This window comes from Pseudonaja textilis, chromosome 5 (assembly GCF_049901715.1).
Source record: "Pseudonaja textilis isolate UNSWEBS1 chromosome 5, rPseTex1.2, whole genome shotgun sequence".
Classification (NCBI taxonomy): Eukaryota; Metazoa; Chordata; class Lepidosauria; order Squamata; family Elapidae; genus Pseudonaja; species Pseudonaja textilis.
In genome coordinates this window covers 10,438,336-10,455,473 of record NC_141994.1, presented here as the reverse complement: position 1 = coordinate 10,455,473, position 17,138 = coordinate 10,438,336, and the positions used below count along the sequence as shown (strand labels likewise).

The 17,138-nt window shown below is 36.2% G+C and overlaps 1 protein-coding gene across 1 annotated transcript in view; it reads right to left on the bottom strand.

Moving 5' to 3' along the window:
- Positions 1–10,727: 10,727 nt before the first annotated feature.
- MAPK11 (mitogen-activated protein kinase 11) overlaps positions 10,728–17,138 on the bottom strand; it is a 42,179-nt gene continuing 35,768 nt past the window's right edge. Inside the window, exons 11-12 of the mRNA XM_026714070.2 lie at positions 16,322–16,495; positions 10,728–11,612 (exon numbers count right to left, since the gene is read on the bottom strand). Coding sequence (XP_026569855.1) covers positions 11,539–11,612; positions 16,322–16,495 — 248 coding nt within the window. The 3' untranslated portion in view covers positions 10,728–11,538. The remainder of the gene's footprint in view (positions 11,613–16,321; positions 16,496–17,138) is intronic.

The following is a 17,138-nucleotide window of genomic DNA, read 5'->3' as shown; positions in this document are numbered from 1 at the left end:
CGTTGGGTGACAGAGAGAATGACCAAATTTGTTGTGCATTCCAGTATTAGGGTGTCTTTTAGTAGTGAATTGTTTTCTGTATCCCCCTTCCCCATTATTTCTGGGATGCTGTAACCTGCCAGCTGAAGGTAGTACTGTGTTAAGTCCAATACAGTTAGTTGTCTCCGAGTAGTATTTGCAATCCTCCTTTGTTTTTATATTTACACAGATCTCTTTTCTGTATAAGGATAATAACCTTGAAAGACAAGGATCCCATATCCAAAGAGAGTGAAATATTCCACTGCTTCTTCATATTTCAGAGTTAGTCTTTACTTTTCTTGCATTTATTTACTTTTGAAATTTATCAAAAAGTGTGAAAAGCTGACACATGAAAAAGAGTTACCCATTATAATCCAAGAAGATAAGGCGTGGAAAAATGGTTGTCAATTGCAGGAAGACTTGAAGACAGCAGACTGATTATGGACCAATTACTAAAACAGTGGTGGTTTGATTCAGTTTACTGGATGTCAGTAGAGTTGTTAGGGATGTTTTAATTTGGATTTTTGCATGGATGTCACATTTGACTAGGTGGCCTACACGACTTCTTCCAACAATATGGCTCTGCAGAAGATCTAATTTCACATGAGAAATTGTTTTTGTGAACATTTTCCTCCTACTTCTCTAAACTGCCATCATAATCCAGGACCAACAGCGGTTAATTATGAAAACAAACTTCCCTTTTGCATTGTGTCTATTTATTTAAAGAGAAGTTGTAGTTCTTTATTTGTATACATTTTTATGTGGTTGATTTCTGTCCACTGAATGCAGGGAACAGGGCAGGAACATTAAGATAATTGAACATTTAAAAAAGGCATGTCAAGAAGGCACCATTGGCTGAACAATTGAAGCCATGCCTTTTTAAATGTGCACTCTGGATGCCCTAGGAGAGGGTTAGGAAGGTGAATATTTTAAGATACCTGATTTTACATCTGCATGAATCTTTCAGCTGTTGTACTAACTGCAGTTGACTGCTGCTACTCCGAATGAATTAGATCAGGTTTGGGGGCTCTACAAATCAATTATATTTTAATATATCAGAAGTAGCAATAATTAAAGTGCACTTTGCTACACTCACTGTATAATTGAACATATGTTTATCATCTGCACCTCTAAAACTGCCTAGTTTGGTTATGCAACCCAACAAGACAGACACAGACTTCAGAGGATAATTAGGACTGCAAAAAAAACAAAAACCTACCAATCTGCCTTCCACTGAGGACCTGTATACTGCACAAGTCAAAAAGATGGTTGCAAAATATTTACAGACTCCTCAAATCCTGGAAATAAATTGTTTCAACTCCTTTCCTCAAAACGATGCTGTAGAGCACTGCACACCAGAACTAGACACAAGAACAGTTTTTCCCCAAATGCCATCACTCTGCTAAACAAATAATTCCCTTAACACTGTCCAACTATTTACTAAGTCTGCATTACTTTTACTATTAATCTTCTCATTGTTCCTATTATCCATCTGTTCCCATGTGTGACTGTATGACTGTATCCTTATGATCTATATTGACTGTTTCCTAGTATGATTTGATTGTTATTTGTACCCTATGACTATCATTGTGTGTTGTACCTTGATTCTTTTTTTTTTTTTGAAAATTTTATTTGGCTTTCACCAAAAAAACCACCAATACAAATAAAACATCTTTTTTTGAAAATAGCATGGTCCCAGGTTACACTTTTTCATACAGACACAAACTCAATTTCATGCTCACATTTATGTTCTATTCCATATCTTATTACTATTTTACATTTTCTACATAGTTTTTCTCCTCTTTTAATTTTCTCAATTTTATTTTGATTATCTCATCTCAATTCAGATCATTATATTTATACTTTTTGTCTGTCCTGTTTCAATTTCATATTATCTTTTCTCATTAAACAAATTTTCTCCTGTAATTACTAATTGGAGTATGACACCTTTATATCTTTTGATTTTATCCATTCAACTCTTATTTAGGCTTCAATGTATACCTTAAGGCTATAACATTCAATATAATACATAACTTCCAATCAAATTCTGCTTGGTACATTCTTAAAATACACATTATATTCTTAAAAAGAGATTATAAATATATGTAATTTAAGACACTCATTCCATTCCAATTCAGTTCTACCACTAATATTCATTAAAATCTAAACATCTTTAACGTTTCTTTTTCAATTAAATTTCATACTTCCTTGGGAACACTTATAAGTTTTCCATAATTAATTTTCCCCCCTATTTCTCTTCACTTATATTTTTAAATAATTAAAATGTTTCCATCCTTTCCTAATTCAATTCTCTCATTTGTTTTATTTCATTTATTATCAACAAACATTTCACTAGATTACAATAACTATTTTATCCATCATTTTAATTGTACATTGTTTCATATTTTCTAAAAATTATTTCTATTTCTAATATAACAATACTATCTAATGTACCTTTGCAGAATCCCTTTTTCAATTTTTACCCGTTATCTCTAAATAGGCCCTGTTTCTCTATATCTTGTTTCTGTCCTTTATAACTTATTTTCCTTTCCTTCTTCCCTCTCTTCTCCCTCCCTTTTTACCCCCTTTTCTCTCTACCTCTAATTCTCTCTTCTGTATTCCCCTCTTCTGTTACTTTCTAATATTATACTTATTTTTCAAACTATTCTTCTTTTTGGTTGTTTTTTCAAATCTTAATCTTTTCATTCTCTTTCCCCCCTTTCCTTTTTTCCCCCCACATAAAATTACTTGTTCATTAAAGATGGCTTCTTCTTTGTCCCAATCTTCTTGTTCTGCAGGCATTTCTTGTTGTTTCTCATAGTTCCAGATCTCCATTTCTAAGAATTGAAATATGAAGCCAAAAGAACCTCTCCCTTCTTGTGCATCTTCTTTGTACTTTTTAAGTTCCATTTTCAGTTCTTCTAAAAGTGGTGCCATTTTAAACACTTTTAAACAACCACCTGATTGATTTTAGTCATTCAAGTGCAATAACCAGAAATCCAGAGGTCACCAATAATCCAAATACTCCCAAGCTGTTTCTTCTTGCTTCTTTTTTCCACTTTCTTTTCCCGGGGTTCTACTTGCCAAGTTTCAGTTAAAATGTATCTTTTAGAAGTCTTGTTGAGGTTTTACTATAAATTCCTTTTAATTCCAGGCAGTCTTCTCCTTTTTTAACAGATCCTGCCCTTTTATTCTTTTTCTCTCCTTTCCTGCTTTTAAAAACTTTTAAGTATCCAGAAATCTTTATTATCCCTTTGACATTTTATTTTCAGCTTAAATGCCTATTGATGTCAAAGTGGATTTTTTTTTCCAATTTCTTGGTTAAATCTCTTAGCCGTCCGTATAGGGAAAGGGAGAGAAGAAAAAAACCCAAATTCTTTTCTCTCTCCTTCGCTGCTTCAAAGTCTTCTTTGGAAACAATGTTACTTTTTTAAATAGTTTAAATTCCAGGGTTCCTTATTTATTGCTTTTGCAGTTTAACCCGGTCAACCAAAACTTTCTCTTCTTATCTTCCTCCTGCACATTCTTTTCCGGTCGAGTTCTTCTTTGAGGTGGCCATTTCTGACCACTGATGCAACCACCTTCGGGAAAGGCAATAATGGCCAGCTGAGAAGGAGAGATGCGGCTCTCCTCGACCCTGCTGGCAGTCTCCCCCCTCTTCACCACCTCTACGTGTTAGCTTAGCCCCGAAACCAGCCGGCTCGGGGCGCTCCAGTGGCGAGCACATCATGGTTTCGGTCTGTCTGCGAAGAGGCTCAAACCGGAAACCACCTTGATTCCTGATGAATGTATTTTTTCTTTTTATGTACACTGAGACCATATACACCAAAACAAATTCCTTTTGTGTCTAATTATACTTGGCCAATAAAGCATTCATTCATTCATTCATTCATTCATTCATTCATAATTACCATGTTCATACTTATACCTGTTGTCTAATAATTGTTTGACAAAATAAATAAATAAAAAATAAACAAACCATTTCGGCAGAGTAATTTCTGCTTAATGACCTTGACCAATTTTCTAAACAAGGCTGTGTAGGTGTGCCTAGGCAGACTACTCCATTTACCTCTGAGCAATTAATTTTTGACACCTTCTGGAACGTGGTAGAACCATTTGTTCAACTGCCTTCAAATCCTGCCAAGATGCAAAACAATTTAGACTTGTTTTCTTGTGAGTTCACTTTCAGACATGGCACACTGTGTAGACACTTCATGGTCCTTTCTGGCTTTGAGGAAGATGCTGAGTTTGCCGTTTCTGAGAGTCTTCTTCCTCTTTTTGCTCTCATTGTTAACAAAAACAAAAGCTTTCTCACTGCATAACAGAAATAATGAGTATAAAATCAGTTTAATGGTTTTTTTGTTTTTTTTTTGGTCTTTTAATCTAGAGTGAGGAATCTATGGCTGTATAGATGCTGCTGACCCAGGACACTTTGCTTCCTTCTCTCTGGCCATGTTGGCCAAAATATTCAACCTTGTCCAGATCTCAAAGGGCACTTTATGGTTCTGTGGCAGGGTTTCTTTCTCTAACATTGTAGCTGAAGTCGGATGTCCACAGGGTGTAGTCAAAGAAGTCTCAAGATGGCTTATTACATGAGTCTTGGCAAAACTTTGATTCTACTATCACAGCCATTATATTGCCTTTTTTAAAAATCACGCCCTGATCTTAGTATGTAATTTACAATCCCAGTAGGTCAAAAGAGCCATGGAAATAAACAATATTGGCTTCCATATATATTATATATCACACAACAAAATAAATACAAACATTTAGAGCAATGTTTTTCAACTTTCGGAACTAAGTTGGATGGACTTCAATTCCCAAAATTCCTAAGCCATTATAGTGGCTGGAGAACTCTGAGAGTTGAACTTCACCCATCTTCCCAAGGTTGATAAACATTTATTTAAAGTATGATTTGTAAACCTTGCATCAATGGGGACTGCTTGGTTAAAGTACAGAAAGGAGGAAGTCAGAACCTAAATATTTATCTCTATTATCTGTAGGGTTTGTTTTTATTTATTTATTTTTAAAAAACATTTTAAAGCAATTGAGTGGACATTTTGGGGTTAAGATAAACAGTTTATACTTGTGTTCTTTATCATAAAAACAACTGGATTATGTTTTGCTTGATATTATTCACTAATGTTATATACAATTATATAACCTCAGTTATGTGTTAATTCAGAGACAGTATCTTTTTTTAAAAAACATGCTTTTCTTCCAAATAAAATTATGACCAGAAAAAAGAGTGTATATCTATCATCTATCCAGATCTCTCTATGTTGTATTATTGCTACATAAAGTTTTGTCTTTTTTTAAAAAAAAAAGCTGTGGAAAAATGAAGTTCCTGTTCATGCTTGTTTATGGAATTCTCTTGGAGATCTCAGATCAGTTCCCTTTTCTCAGCCTAGTTTCTTTCACAGGATTGTTGTAGACTAAGACCTACAGATGCTACCTTGACCTGTATCATGCCCCTGGTGGAGACTGACTCTGAGCAGTGAGAGGAGGACCCAGGCCCATCCCTTATCCATCCTAGAGCACGCAGGGAGGAGAGGATCAGGGTAAAACGTGGTCTACTCAGGAGGAGAGGGCCATAATCCTCTTCATGTGTTGCAGGTCTGAGATCTGCATAAGAGTTTGGACCTGCGTGCTAACAGACGCTGGAAATAATTTAGTGTTTTATTCCTAAAGAAGGTTTATCTTGACTGGCGTTCTTCCAATGGACTGTTCTTTCAATGGACTTATCTTCCTGAAGTTGGCTATTATCTATCCTGGTCTGTGTTGGGACTTTGTTCAGTGCGGTTTATTTTTGGTTTTTGCTTCGTTATCGGCTCTTTGAATTTGAACTGTGTTTCTTTCCTTTGAAATGTTATTTTGAAAATAGTTTACTCCTCCACCGTGAACAATTGAACAGTGAAGCCAAGTTGTAGTCATGAATGGACTTTTATTTACGTTTTGGTTTTTGTTATATTTCTGCTATACTCTGGGTCATCACAACCTGCTTAGAACAAAAGGCAGACTATAAATGGAAAAAATGACATCAATTCATTTGCTAATTGACATTAATACTTAAACACAGTAATAAATATATCTTACTTCTGCTTGTGTGTGCTTAAAAAAAGCTTATTTCCAATTGGATGTACAGTCTAATGTGAATATGTTTGCACAAGTAATTTCAATAGATTTATTTCCATGCGAGCACAGAAAATTGGAGTTGTAATTAGAAGTCAGCCTCATTGATCAATGACATTTACACCTATAATATTACAAGTTAATGAGTAGAGATTCAATACTAAGCACCATAATTTGGAAAGAATTCCATTAAATCTGTTAGCCCTTATGCGGAATGAATTAGTTGCCTCTAAGGCTCATTAAAGTCAACAGGACTATTTCATCACAACTTTCTTCAATCCTATTCATTTCTATGAAATTTAAACAAAACTGCCATTTTTTGGATCAATAATGATGGCTTCAGGATTAAGAGGTTAGGACACAGATTTTACTCTGTGACAATAGTGATGGTTTTCTTTTTCACTTTCAAATACTAATTAACCTTTCACATTTTACTTTGAAATGGCCATATTTTAATCTTGTCTTGGCACTGAAGCATAAATTGTAGGCAGAAAAAAATGTGTTGTTCTCATCAACCATTGTAGCGAATATAGGATATGGCCTTGAGGAATAGAAGGACGATTCATTGCCAAGGTAACAATCAGATAGATGTGACTTGAGCCCAGGTCAAGAGGGCAGTTTATGAAAACACCCCATACAGCAAGTCACATAAAGATAAGATGAGGAAAGTTGAAACATTCAGATTTGAAGGATTCTGTTACTAGATAACTTCTAAAAAGGACTTTAGGTATACACTGTCTATTTCTTAGTTTGGTCTCCCTTATAGAGCTGTCATTTGCCTTATGTAAAACTACAGGAACCAACTCTTTTCATATTCTACATTAATGACCTCTGTGATCTTATCAAGAGCAACTGCGTTCTCTTTGCTGATGGTGTAAAGCTGTTCAACACCACAGACAATACTGCTACCCTTCAAAAGGACCTCGACTATGTATCAGAATGGTCAAACAAATGGCAACTTCGAATCTCAACAAATAAATGCTCTGTCTTATATACTGGCAGAAAAAAATCAGAAAATAAAATACAAGCTAAATAGTCAAGATCTTGTTGAGGATCCAAACTCTGTCAAGGATCTTGGAGTACTCATCTCAAATGACCCAAGTGCTAGAGCCCACTGTAACTACATAGCCAAAAAGGCATTAAGAGTTGTTAACCTAATCTTACGTGGCTTTTTCTCTGGTAATATTACACTGATAACTAGAGCATACAAAACATTTGCTAGACCAATACTCGAATACAGCGCATCAGTCTGGAACCCACATTACGTATCTGATATTAACACAGTTGAGAAAGTCCAGAAATATTTCACAAGAAGAGTTCTCCACTCCTCTACTCGTTGCAGAATACTTTATGCCACCAGACTCGAAATTCTAGACCTAGAACTAGGCCGCCTTCGGTCCGATCTAAGTATAGTATATAAAATCATACATTGCAACGTCCTACCTATCAATGAATACTTCAGCTTCAACTATAACAACACAAGAGCAAACAATAGATACAAACTCAAGGTTAATCGCACCAAACTTGATTGTAGGAAATACGACTTCAGCAACAGAGTGGTCAATGTCTGGAATACTCTACCTGACTCTGTGGTTTCTTCCCCAAACCCCAAAAACTTTAACCCTAGACTGTCTACTATTGACCTTACCCCTTTCCTAAGAGGTCTCTAGGGGGCGTGCATAAGTGCACCAACATGCCTACCATCCCTGTCCTATTGTTTCTTTTATTTTTCTTATATGTATCCATGTATTCATAACTGTTTTTTTTTTACTTATACCTATTATCTTGTAAGCAATAGACAAATAAATAAATAAAATAAATACTGCTTATCAATATACCTGCAGATCTATGAGCCCAATTAGGAAGACCAGACTTAAGAAACCAAAGACATATAGGTCAGAACTATTTTTATTATAGCTATTTATTACAACTATTATGTATTAGTTATATTAACAGGATCTCATAAGTCTGAGGGTCCTTTCCCCTCCATTTTATCTTCATGTAAAATATAAAGGGTGTGTCTAATACATTTTCTCAACTTAGTTTTTTAACATATGGTTCAAGCCCCTCTTATCTTACTGTTGTCTTATAGCAGTTCTTCCTCCTCCTCTTCCAGTCCTCTATAAAATCAGTCTAAAAGTTGGGTGAGCCCAACTTTAGGCAGAGTAAGATACTCTAGGCAGAAGATAGTGGCTATCCTAAAAAACAAATGAAATGTTTGGGGGACAATTTAATGCATGCCTTGTGATTTACTTGCTCCTTAATCCCGATAGCCACAAACAGCTTTCCATGATTCCTGAACAAAAGTAAACATGTGCCATAGTTTTTAATGCATCAAGAGGAGTAGAGTTTTGATGAGACATGATGCTTTTTATTTGCAATAACCATTGAAAAATGATCAAGTAGTCTAAATAATGCTTTTGTCATGCTTTCCCCTCAATGTTTGGGTGTACAGCTATGCAAATTAATTGTAGAAATTTACCATGTATTCCCAGACAATAATTTTAACATCTCAGGTAAGATGGGTAAAAACCCCTCCCTATTCCAAGAGAGATCTTGCCCTATGTAAAATTGGGAATCCACTAACAGAGTAGAACTGAATTTAGATTTATTTTTTTGAGTCTAGAAGATGTACAGCTTAACATAGCAGAGCTTCAGTGGGCATTTAGAAAGAGGGACAAATTGTGCCCCTATCAATATTCTGCTGAAAATAGGGACCGAGAATCCTATACACAGGTGTCTCCTCTTTTGTTGGTCAGGTAAGGAAAAGGGTTTCCAGCACAAAAGGTTTCTGGCACCACCCGGATTACTGCGGTTCTCCTCCACGATGCTGTCCTGAGCTAATTAACTTTGCTGAACCAGCACCTGCTCTGGGGAAATACTGCAATTATTGCCTTTTGGCATTTCTTCTTGAGTTACAAGGCAGTTAGTTTCCTTCTGGTGAAACCTTTCTCCTCATTCATGTCTTCTTAAATCTCCTCTTCCCTGGGGGACTCCAGGCAATCTCTAGCAGAGATGTTGCTTTGCCTCCCCCTCTCCAATAATTACAGCTGTGATTTGTGAAGCAACACTCAGCCAGGTAAGGAAGACAGATGGGAGAAGCTGCACAGAGTGCAACTATCAGGATGGCAGCATCAAGCTCTTAGACAGACTTGGATTTCCTCTTCCTTATTACTATTAGGGCGTTACTAGGGTATTGTAAACAGAATTTTGAAATCCTGCCTAGGGTTCAACTTAAACCGAGTGCAATTAAAATAGAATTCGTATGTTTTTTGTACTGCTTCTTCCCCTGGATCCAATAAATCTTCTTCTGTAAGAGTCCATTTCCTATCTGAACAATCCTGGTGCCTCTTCTGGCTCGGTGGACTTCTAATAGTGCAATACATAGATTGGGGATGAATTCTTTTCAGCCTTTTAGACACAAACAAGTAATTGTATGAGTCAACTGTAATTTTAAGACAGAAAGGTCTTTCACAATATTTTAATGCCATGAAATCATACCTCCAAATTATTAATAAATTTAAGCATCTTGTTACAATGGTTTTAATGTTCTAGATTTTTTTAAATGTAAAGCTTAATGCAAAATATCAAAAAGACCAAAGTTAGTGGCTGTTGGATGTTTAACAAAGTGTTACTATTCTATGACTAATATTTGACAATTTATTTTTGCCTATAATTTTATTCAAGAGCAGGTTTTATCATTTTTCTGTTTATATCAAAACAACAGTTGCCTACATTATACTTGCTACTTTAAACTTGGAAAACAAAACATTAGGACAAGGAGATGGGAATTGTTTATTGCTATTCCCTTTTTCTATAAGTATCTTTAGGATAATCAGTGTACATTCTTTTTATAAAAAAATCTGGATTTCAATTATTTTTCCTGTAGTCTGTTCAATAGGGATCTCCAGGAAGCTATTCCTAGTCATCAGATATTTCCAGTCTTATTTATACCTAAGAGACACAGCGGCACCGTGGTTACAATGCAGTTCTGCAGGCTACTTCTGCTGACTGCAATTTGTCTGCAATTTGGCAGTTTGGATCTCACCAGGCTCAAGATTGACTCAGCCTGCCATCCTTCCGAGGTTGGTAAAACGTGGACCCAGATTGTTGGGGGCAATATGCTGACTCTGTAAACCACTTAGGGCTGTAAAGCACTATGAAACAGTATACAAGTCTAAGTGTTATTGTTATTTTCACAGATAAAGCAAGAGACCTGAGCAAGGATCTGCAGATCTTAACATCCAGGTATTCCCTCAAGAAGTCCCAATACAAGTTATAAGAGGAGGGTGAATGGAGGAAACAAATTAAAGATACCCCATTGGACCCCATTTCACAAGGTTATTAGCAGGAGACATCTTCTTTTGAACCACTTTGTTTTTAATGCCCATAGTCCTGCAATTTTGATGTAGCCATGCTTTGCTAGTTCGTATCATATGCTAGACTGCCCACTTGTATATCCTCAACGTATTTTGATGAACAGTTATTTCTCCAGAAACTTGCTTTTCTTTCAGACCATTCATAGTATTCCATATCTGTTAGATTAAAATGCAGTTGTCAAACAAAAGCTATAGGAATCTAGAAAAGGAAACAGTTTATTGAAAAGAAGATGGAAAGAGAGGCACTGCAAAATTACAGGAAAAATTGTGTTAGCAGAGAGTTATCTTCAAAAGAGCTCAACCATGGAAGATAAAACTCTATTCCTCCAGACCTCATGCTGTGGATCTTGTACTGTAGTGCAAAATTCCCAATAAAACTTGTGTCCTGCACTTTTCTACAACTATAGGAGAAAACAATGACAAATTTTAATACTATCAGGAAACAATAAATTTGACTGACTTGTAATTGTTGCTCACTCATGTTCTTGAAACTGCTACAGGTAAAACTACAAGTATATTTTTCTGTATGTCTAGTTTATAACACTGGCCCCTTTTCCTAATGGCACTAGCTATAAATTAAAAAGAAGAAAAAAAAACACCCTAATGCTTGAAAATAAGAAATTGCTTCTATGGATTTCTATTTGTCTCCACATACATTCATGCGTTAATTATACAATTTGAGAAAATAATTTCTTTAAAAAAAAAAAAAAGCACAATTTTTGGCATCACACTGGGAAACATGCAGAGAAGACAAAATTTAAAAAGACAAACTTCAGTGCATCATTTTTCAGAATGAAGCAGTACTTAATGTTCTGCAATTATTACATTCATAGTACAGGACAATTCCCTTCCCAATGTATGTTTCTTCGGACTGTTTTGCTTGCATTGTTGTAGCTTTCCCAAGATCTTTGGATTGTAAAATCTATGCTTGTCATATAGGAAATTGAATTGCAATGCTAGATGTTTTATAGTCTTCAGAGTAAAACATAGCAAAAAGAGGAGTCTGGGTTTATTGTTCAATTTCAAGGCTATCCATCTTCAAGTCAGGTGGTTTAAAGCTGATCACTTCTTCATATGTTAGTTCTTCAAAAAAAAAAAAGAGCAAAGGTAAAGGAGAAAGTGAAACATTTTAATATGAAATATTAGCAGTTAAAAAACTATAGGACATGAAAACTATGAACAAAACCCACACACTTGAAAAGATTATATGAGAAATGCTTACTTCTTGCTACAATATGAACATTTTGTTTGGCTTAATTTACTTCGTGTTACAGCTCAGATTTGTTATTTTCTATACAGATTCTGTTTATTACCAGTTTCATGCAAGTTTATGAACACACTGTTGCTTTCACATAAAATTACTTCAAGGAATAGAAATACATGAAAACTGCAGGAAATAAATTGGAAGGCTGCAACTTAGAAGTTAGGGGAAGGACATTAGGTTGATGTATGGCCTCCTCTTCATGTAATTGTCCATCCAAGAATGTCTTGGTGATGGTGCATATGGCCCAAAATATCGCTTTTGAATATCTAGAAAAACTTCCATTATTGTACTGAGCCAAACTTTGTTCCAAGGAAACAAACTCGAAACAGGTAACAGCAAAACCTTTTAATGATTCTTTACGAATTCCGTTCCTTCACGGTTAAAATGCTGTTTCAAATTAATTGTCTCTGATAAGAATGAGCCTTGCCAAGGTTGTGCAAGGCTGCCAAGAACACTAGTTAAAGTTATTAAGCAATATTTCAAACATAAAGAGTTTCCAAACACCAACCAAGATATTTGGAATGTCCACAAGGCTTGAGTGCAAACATTTATTTGCTTCCTGCAAAGAACTCTGGTTTCTCAGCTGGTTTTTATCTCTTAAGGGAGGGGCTATTACCTTACAGCCTTACTCCCGAGTCACCCGTGCTGCTGCAGCTGCTCTTTCCTTCAAGCAGCCCTGCATGCGCACACACTGGGCACAGGCTCCTCGGGGATCTCTTCATCACTGCTGCCAGCCTCCACAATCTCCGAAGGCAGCATTCTACTCCCTGATGGTCCTGGCCCCATCCCTGCATCACACACAAGCCCCTCATCCAAGTCCTCACTCTCCAAGATCTCAGCTGTCCACACCTGCTGCTGGCGAACCACAATAATTATTGAGTATTTAATTCTACATGAAAGTCTGATCTGGAATTAATTTCTCCAAGCCATGTTTGTCTGGATGCACCACGATGCAGCTAGGACTGGAGGATGTGTAATTAGTGAACTCATTTTTTTAGAAGACTTCTACCTTGCTTTTCAAAAGCATTATTTGATAATCTGTTGATTATGAGGGCGGCTGCAAATGAGAGGCTGGGTTAATGTAGGGAAACTACCCATGTACCAACCATACTCTACATTAGTTTGTTGTCCAGGGTATGAGTCAACTCTAGAATATCACTCAATTGTCATAGAAATCTTGACTTGGGATTAAATATACATATTGAAACTGCCTAGTTGAGGGTGACTTGGAGACTAACACCTGCCATAACAACCACAAACCTGGTACAACTGCACCTGTCCAGTACATATCCAGGACATATATTGGATCCCACCACCGGAACTTCGAATATCAACAAAACCAATGACCTGTTTTGTTTTGTTTTTGTATAGGGCTTTAGTTCAAATAAGTAAAATGGAATCATAAGAGGCTTTTAAAAAATAGTAATAACCCCTTACTTTTTAAAGTCTGGCTTCTTAGAAGTTGACAAAGAAATAAATACCCCTTAAAATTATTGAAAGAAAAGTTCTGTGTGAGACGTCATGGACACAATTTTTCAGCATTTGGAAGCATGAAAGCATATGTGTTTAATGTTGCAATCAATAAATGTGCTTAAGATTAATGAAAAAAATTGAACAACATTTGTTAGCCATATCCACCAATTCTTAAAACAAGAATTTTCCACATTGTTCTAGCCTTTTCCTGCATTTTTTTAAAGGAAGGAAAACATTACTGGAAAGTATTTCCTGAAGCTTGATAAAAGGCACACCAGACGTTATGAAACAAAGTCATTTCCTTAATCTCTGTATATGCTCTTGCAACAGTTTTGATGAAAATTCAGTGGGGAATTACTGTCGACATGTGTGCACTGATCGTTGCCAGTACTAAACCAGGACTAAATGGCACATGCTTGTATGAAGGTCGTCAGCAGGCGGGGCATCTTTGTGTTTCTAAAAGTTATTTCAACAGTAAATTTCAACAGAGAATGTAGGAGTTAAAGTTACTGTACCATATCTTGGCAGTGAGCATCCAGTCAGAAGAGAGCTGGAAGGAACCTTCCAACCCCCTGCTCAAAGGAGACCCTATACCATTTCAGACATGTGACTGTCCAGTGATGAAGCACCTTCAACTTCTGATGGCAAGCTATTCCGCTGGTTAATTGTTCTGTTCGGAAGTTTCTTCTTAATTCCACGTTGCTTCTCTCCTTGATTAGTTTCCATCCATTGTTTCTTTTGTCCTCCGGTGCTTTGAAAAATAAGTTGACTCCATCCTGTTTGTGGGAAACTCTCCAATTCTTGAATTCTGCTATCCTGTCCCACCCCACTTCATCTTTTCTCTCGAGTAGCCAAACCCAAATCCTGCAACCATTCTTCATATGTTTTTGTCTTCAGACCTTTAATCATCTTAGTTGTTCTTCTTTGTCCTTTTCCAAAAGTGTCATTTTATGTAACATAGTGACCCAAACTAATCAGAATATTCCAGGTGTGGCCTAAGGCTTTAATAAAGTGGTACTAATACTTCATGTGATTTCGCTTCTATGCCTCTGTTTATACAACCAAGGATTGTATTAGCTTTTTGGGCTGCTGCCGCACACTCCTGGCTCATATTTAAGTGATTGTCCACTGGATCCCTCTCAGTTACTGGTTTTGATCCAGGTTTTGCCTGATCTGTACTTGTACCTTTGGTTTTCCTGCGTAAGCGTAAAGCCTTGCTTTTCTCCACATAAATTTCATTTTGTTGGATAGGGCAAATTGTTCAAATCTGTCAAGATCTTTTTGGATCCTGAGCTTGTCTTCTGTGGTGTTGGCTATTCCTGCCAGCTTAGTATCATCTGCAAATTTGATGAGTTCTCCTTCTATTCCCTCATTTAAGTCATTTATGAAGATATTGAAGAGTACTGGGCCTAAGATGGAACCTTGCTTACTTCCCTCCATGTAGATGTAGTACCATTAAGGATGACTTGTTGCATATGGTTTGTCAGCCAGTTACAAATCCATCTGGTGATGATGATGTCTATTCCACATTTTTCTAGCTTACCATGAAATACTTTGTGGCCTACCATGTCAGATGCCTTAATGAAATCTAAGATACTATGTCCACAGCATTTGCTGGTCTATTGGTTTACTCAGTTTATCAAAGAATGAAATAGGATTGGTTTGGCATGATCTGTTTTTAACAAATCCAAGCTGGCTTTTAGTTATAACTTTATTTGTTTTTAGATGTTTGCAGATCTATTTTTTGATTATCCTTTCCAGCATCTTCCCAGGTATTACTGTTAAGTTGTTTGGTCTGTAGTTTCCTGGGTCTGTTTTTCCCCCTCTTTTGAAGATGGAAATCACCAGCTCTTTTCCAATCCTGAGGTAATTTCCTGGTGTTCCAGGATTTTTAAAAGATATGGTACAATGATTCTGACATAACATTTGCCAACTCCTTTAGAACTCTGGGATGTAATCCATCAGATCTTGGTGATTTATATTCGTCAAGATCATATAGGTGTTCTCTAACCATTTTCTTGCTTATTTTAATTTTTGTTTCTAGTCTTATCTTTTACAGTTATGTTTAGGGTAGGTTGATTTACACTTTCTTTTTTCATGAAGACTTATGCAAAGAATGAATTAAGCAGTTCTGCTTTATCTCTGCTGCCTGTTGTTTTCTTGCCATCTTTCTCTTAAGTGGGCCTACTGTTTTCCTTGTCTTTTTCCTTGTTATTTATATGCTGAAAGAAACTTTTTTTATCATTATCTTTGACTTTTGTTGCAAGTCTTAGTTTATTCTAAGCTTTTGCTTTCTTGACTTCATCTTTGCAGATTCGGGCTATATGTTGATATAAACTCTGATATAACTCTGCCTTAGTTATATGTCCCTATTTTCATTTTTTTGTCCATTTTTCTCCCACATGAATAGTAAATGGCACCAAAGACATACAGAGAACTATCAGATACTAGATATTCTAGGCTATCGTCAAGTTCTTGCCTTGAGTTTGCACCCCAGATACGGCAGTCCTAGCTGAAACAATATTTGCAACCTGGCACTGAAGATTTCTTTTAACCTCAAATACGTTAACATCCAAATTATATCTTAAAATTATACTTATGAAAGGCAGTCTGGTAAAGTGGTTCATGTGTTGACCTGGAACTCAGAAGACTCGCATTCTAGCTCACCTGCATTCATGGAAGCTCATTTGGTGATTTTTGAGCTGGTTAGTCCAACCTGGTTAGTCCAACCTATTCTTATTTTGGAAAAAACCAGAAGGATGGAAAGCTATGTACATTTTCCTGAGCTTCTGCACAAACATCTAATTATGCCATCCATAAAAGTGTGTGATGGGAATATGTCTTGTAAAATAAGAAATAAAAATAAATCAAATAAGTCTCTAAAATAAAAAAAGGGGATTATGGGCGATTTAACCCTTCGTTGATATTTGACTCTGCTACTTAGGCTAGGTGACTCACTTTCTGCAAATGTATCTTTGTGATACTTAATAATGTATGTGTTAGTATGTGTTATAAGCATTCACAACATTCACGCTCCAAGAAAATACTCTCTTACCTTTCCATTCATCTATAACCCTTTCTTTATTTTCTATTGATTCATCATACATCTCTGCTTCTGGTTCATCCTCAGGATCATGATACTGAGCAAAATAAGGATGCGCAAGTGCTTCTGAGGCCGTTATTCTTTTGTCACTGTCCAGGATGAGCATTTTCTCAAGAAGATCCACAGCTAGATCCCAAAAATTGAAGTAATATAAAGCAGCTGATCAATTTTATATTAACTATTAAGAAAGTCTACACATTTTCAATTCCACTGCCAAAATTTCCAACCTAATCTCAGGCAGCAATACTTGAGATACAAATTGTGTGTAACAATTTATTTCCAATAGAAAAGAATATATAGAGTTAGGGATGAACCGTGGATCCTTGGCACTCTCTGCCTGCCGATTGCTTGCTTCCCTTGCAGATATTTCATTATTTATGTAACCCAGTGCTTATTTTGTGAATGAGCAAGACCTTTGCAGGGTACCTGTTTTGTGATATATCCACATTATGTTCTCAAGACTCAAAATTCCAAAAGCAGCTACACTCCCAAAATGTTTGGGAACCTTAACATAAAGGATTCACTAACTGTTTACATAATAATAGTTTGCAAACGACCAAAATTTTTATTCCTCTGCCTGCCTGCCTGCCTGCCTGCCTGCCTGCCTGCCTGCCTGCCTGCCTATCTATCTACCTATCTATCTATCTATCTATCTATCTATCTATCTATCTACCTACCTATTTCTTTTTTCTCATATACCTCTCCTACAGAATATTTATATTAAAAGAAATCAATATAATGAAAAAGAAATAATCCTTAGTTTATAAAT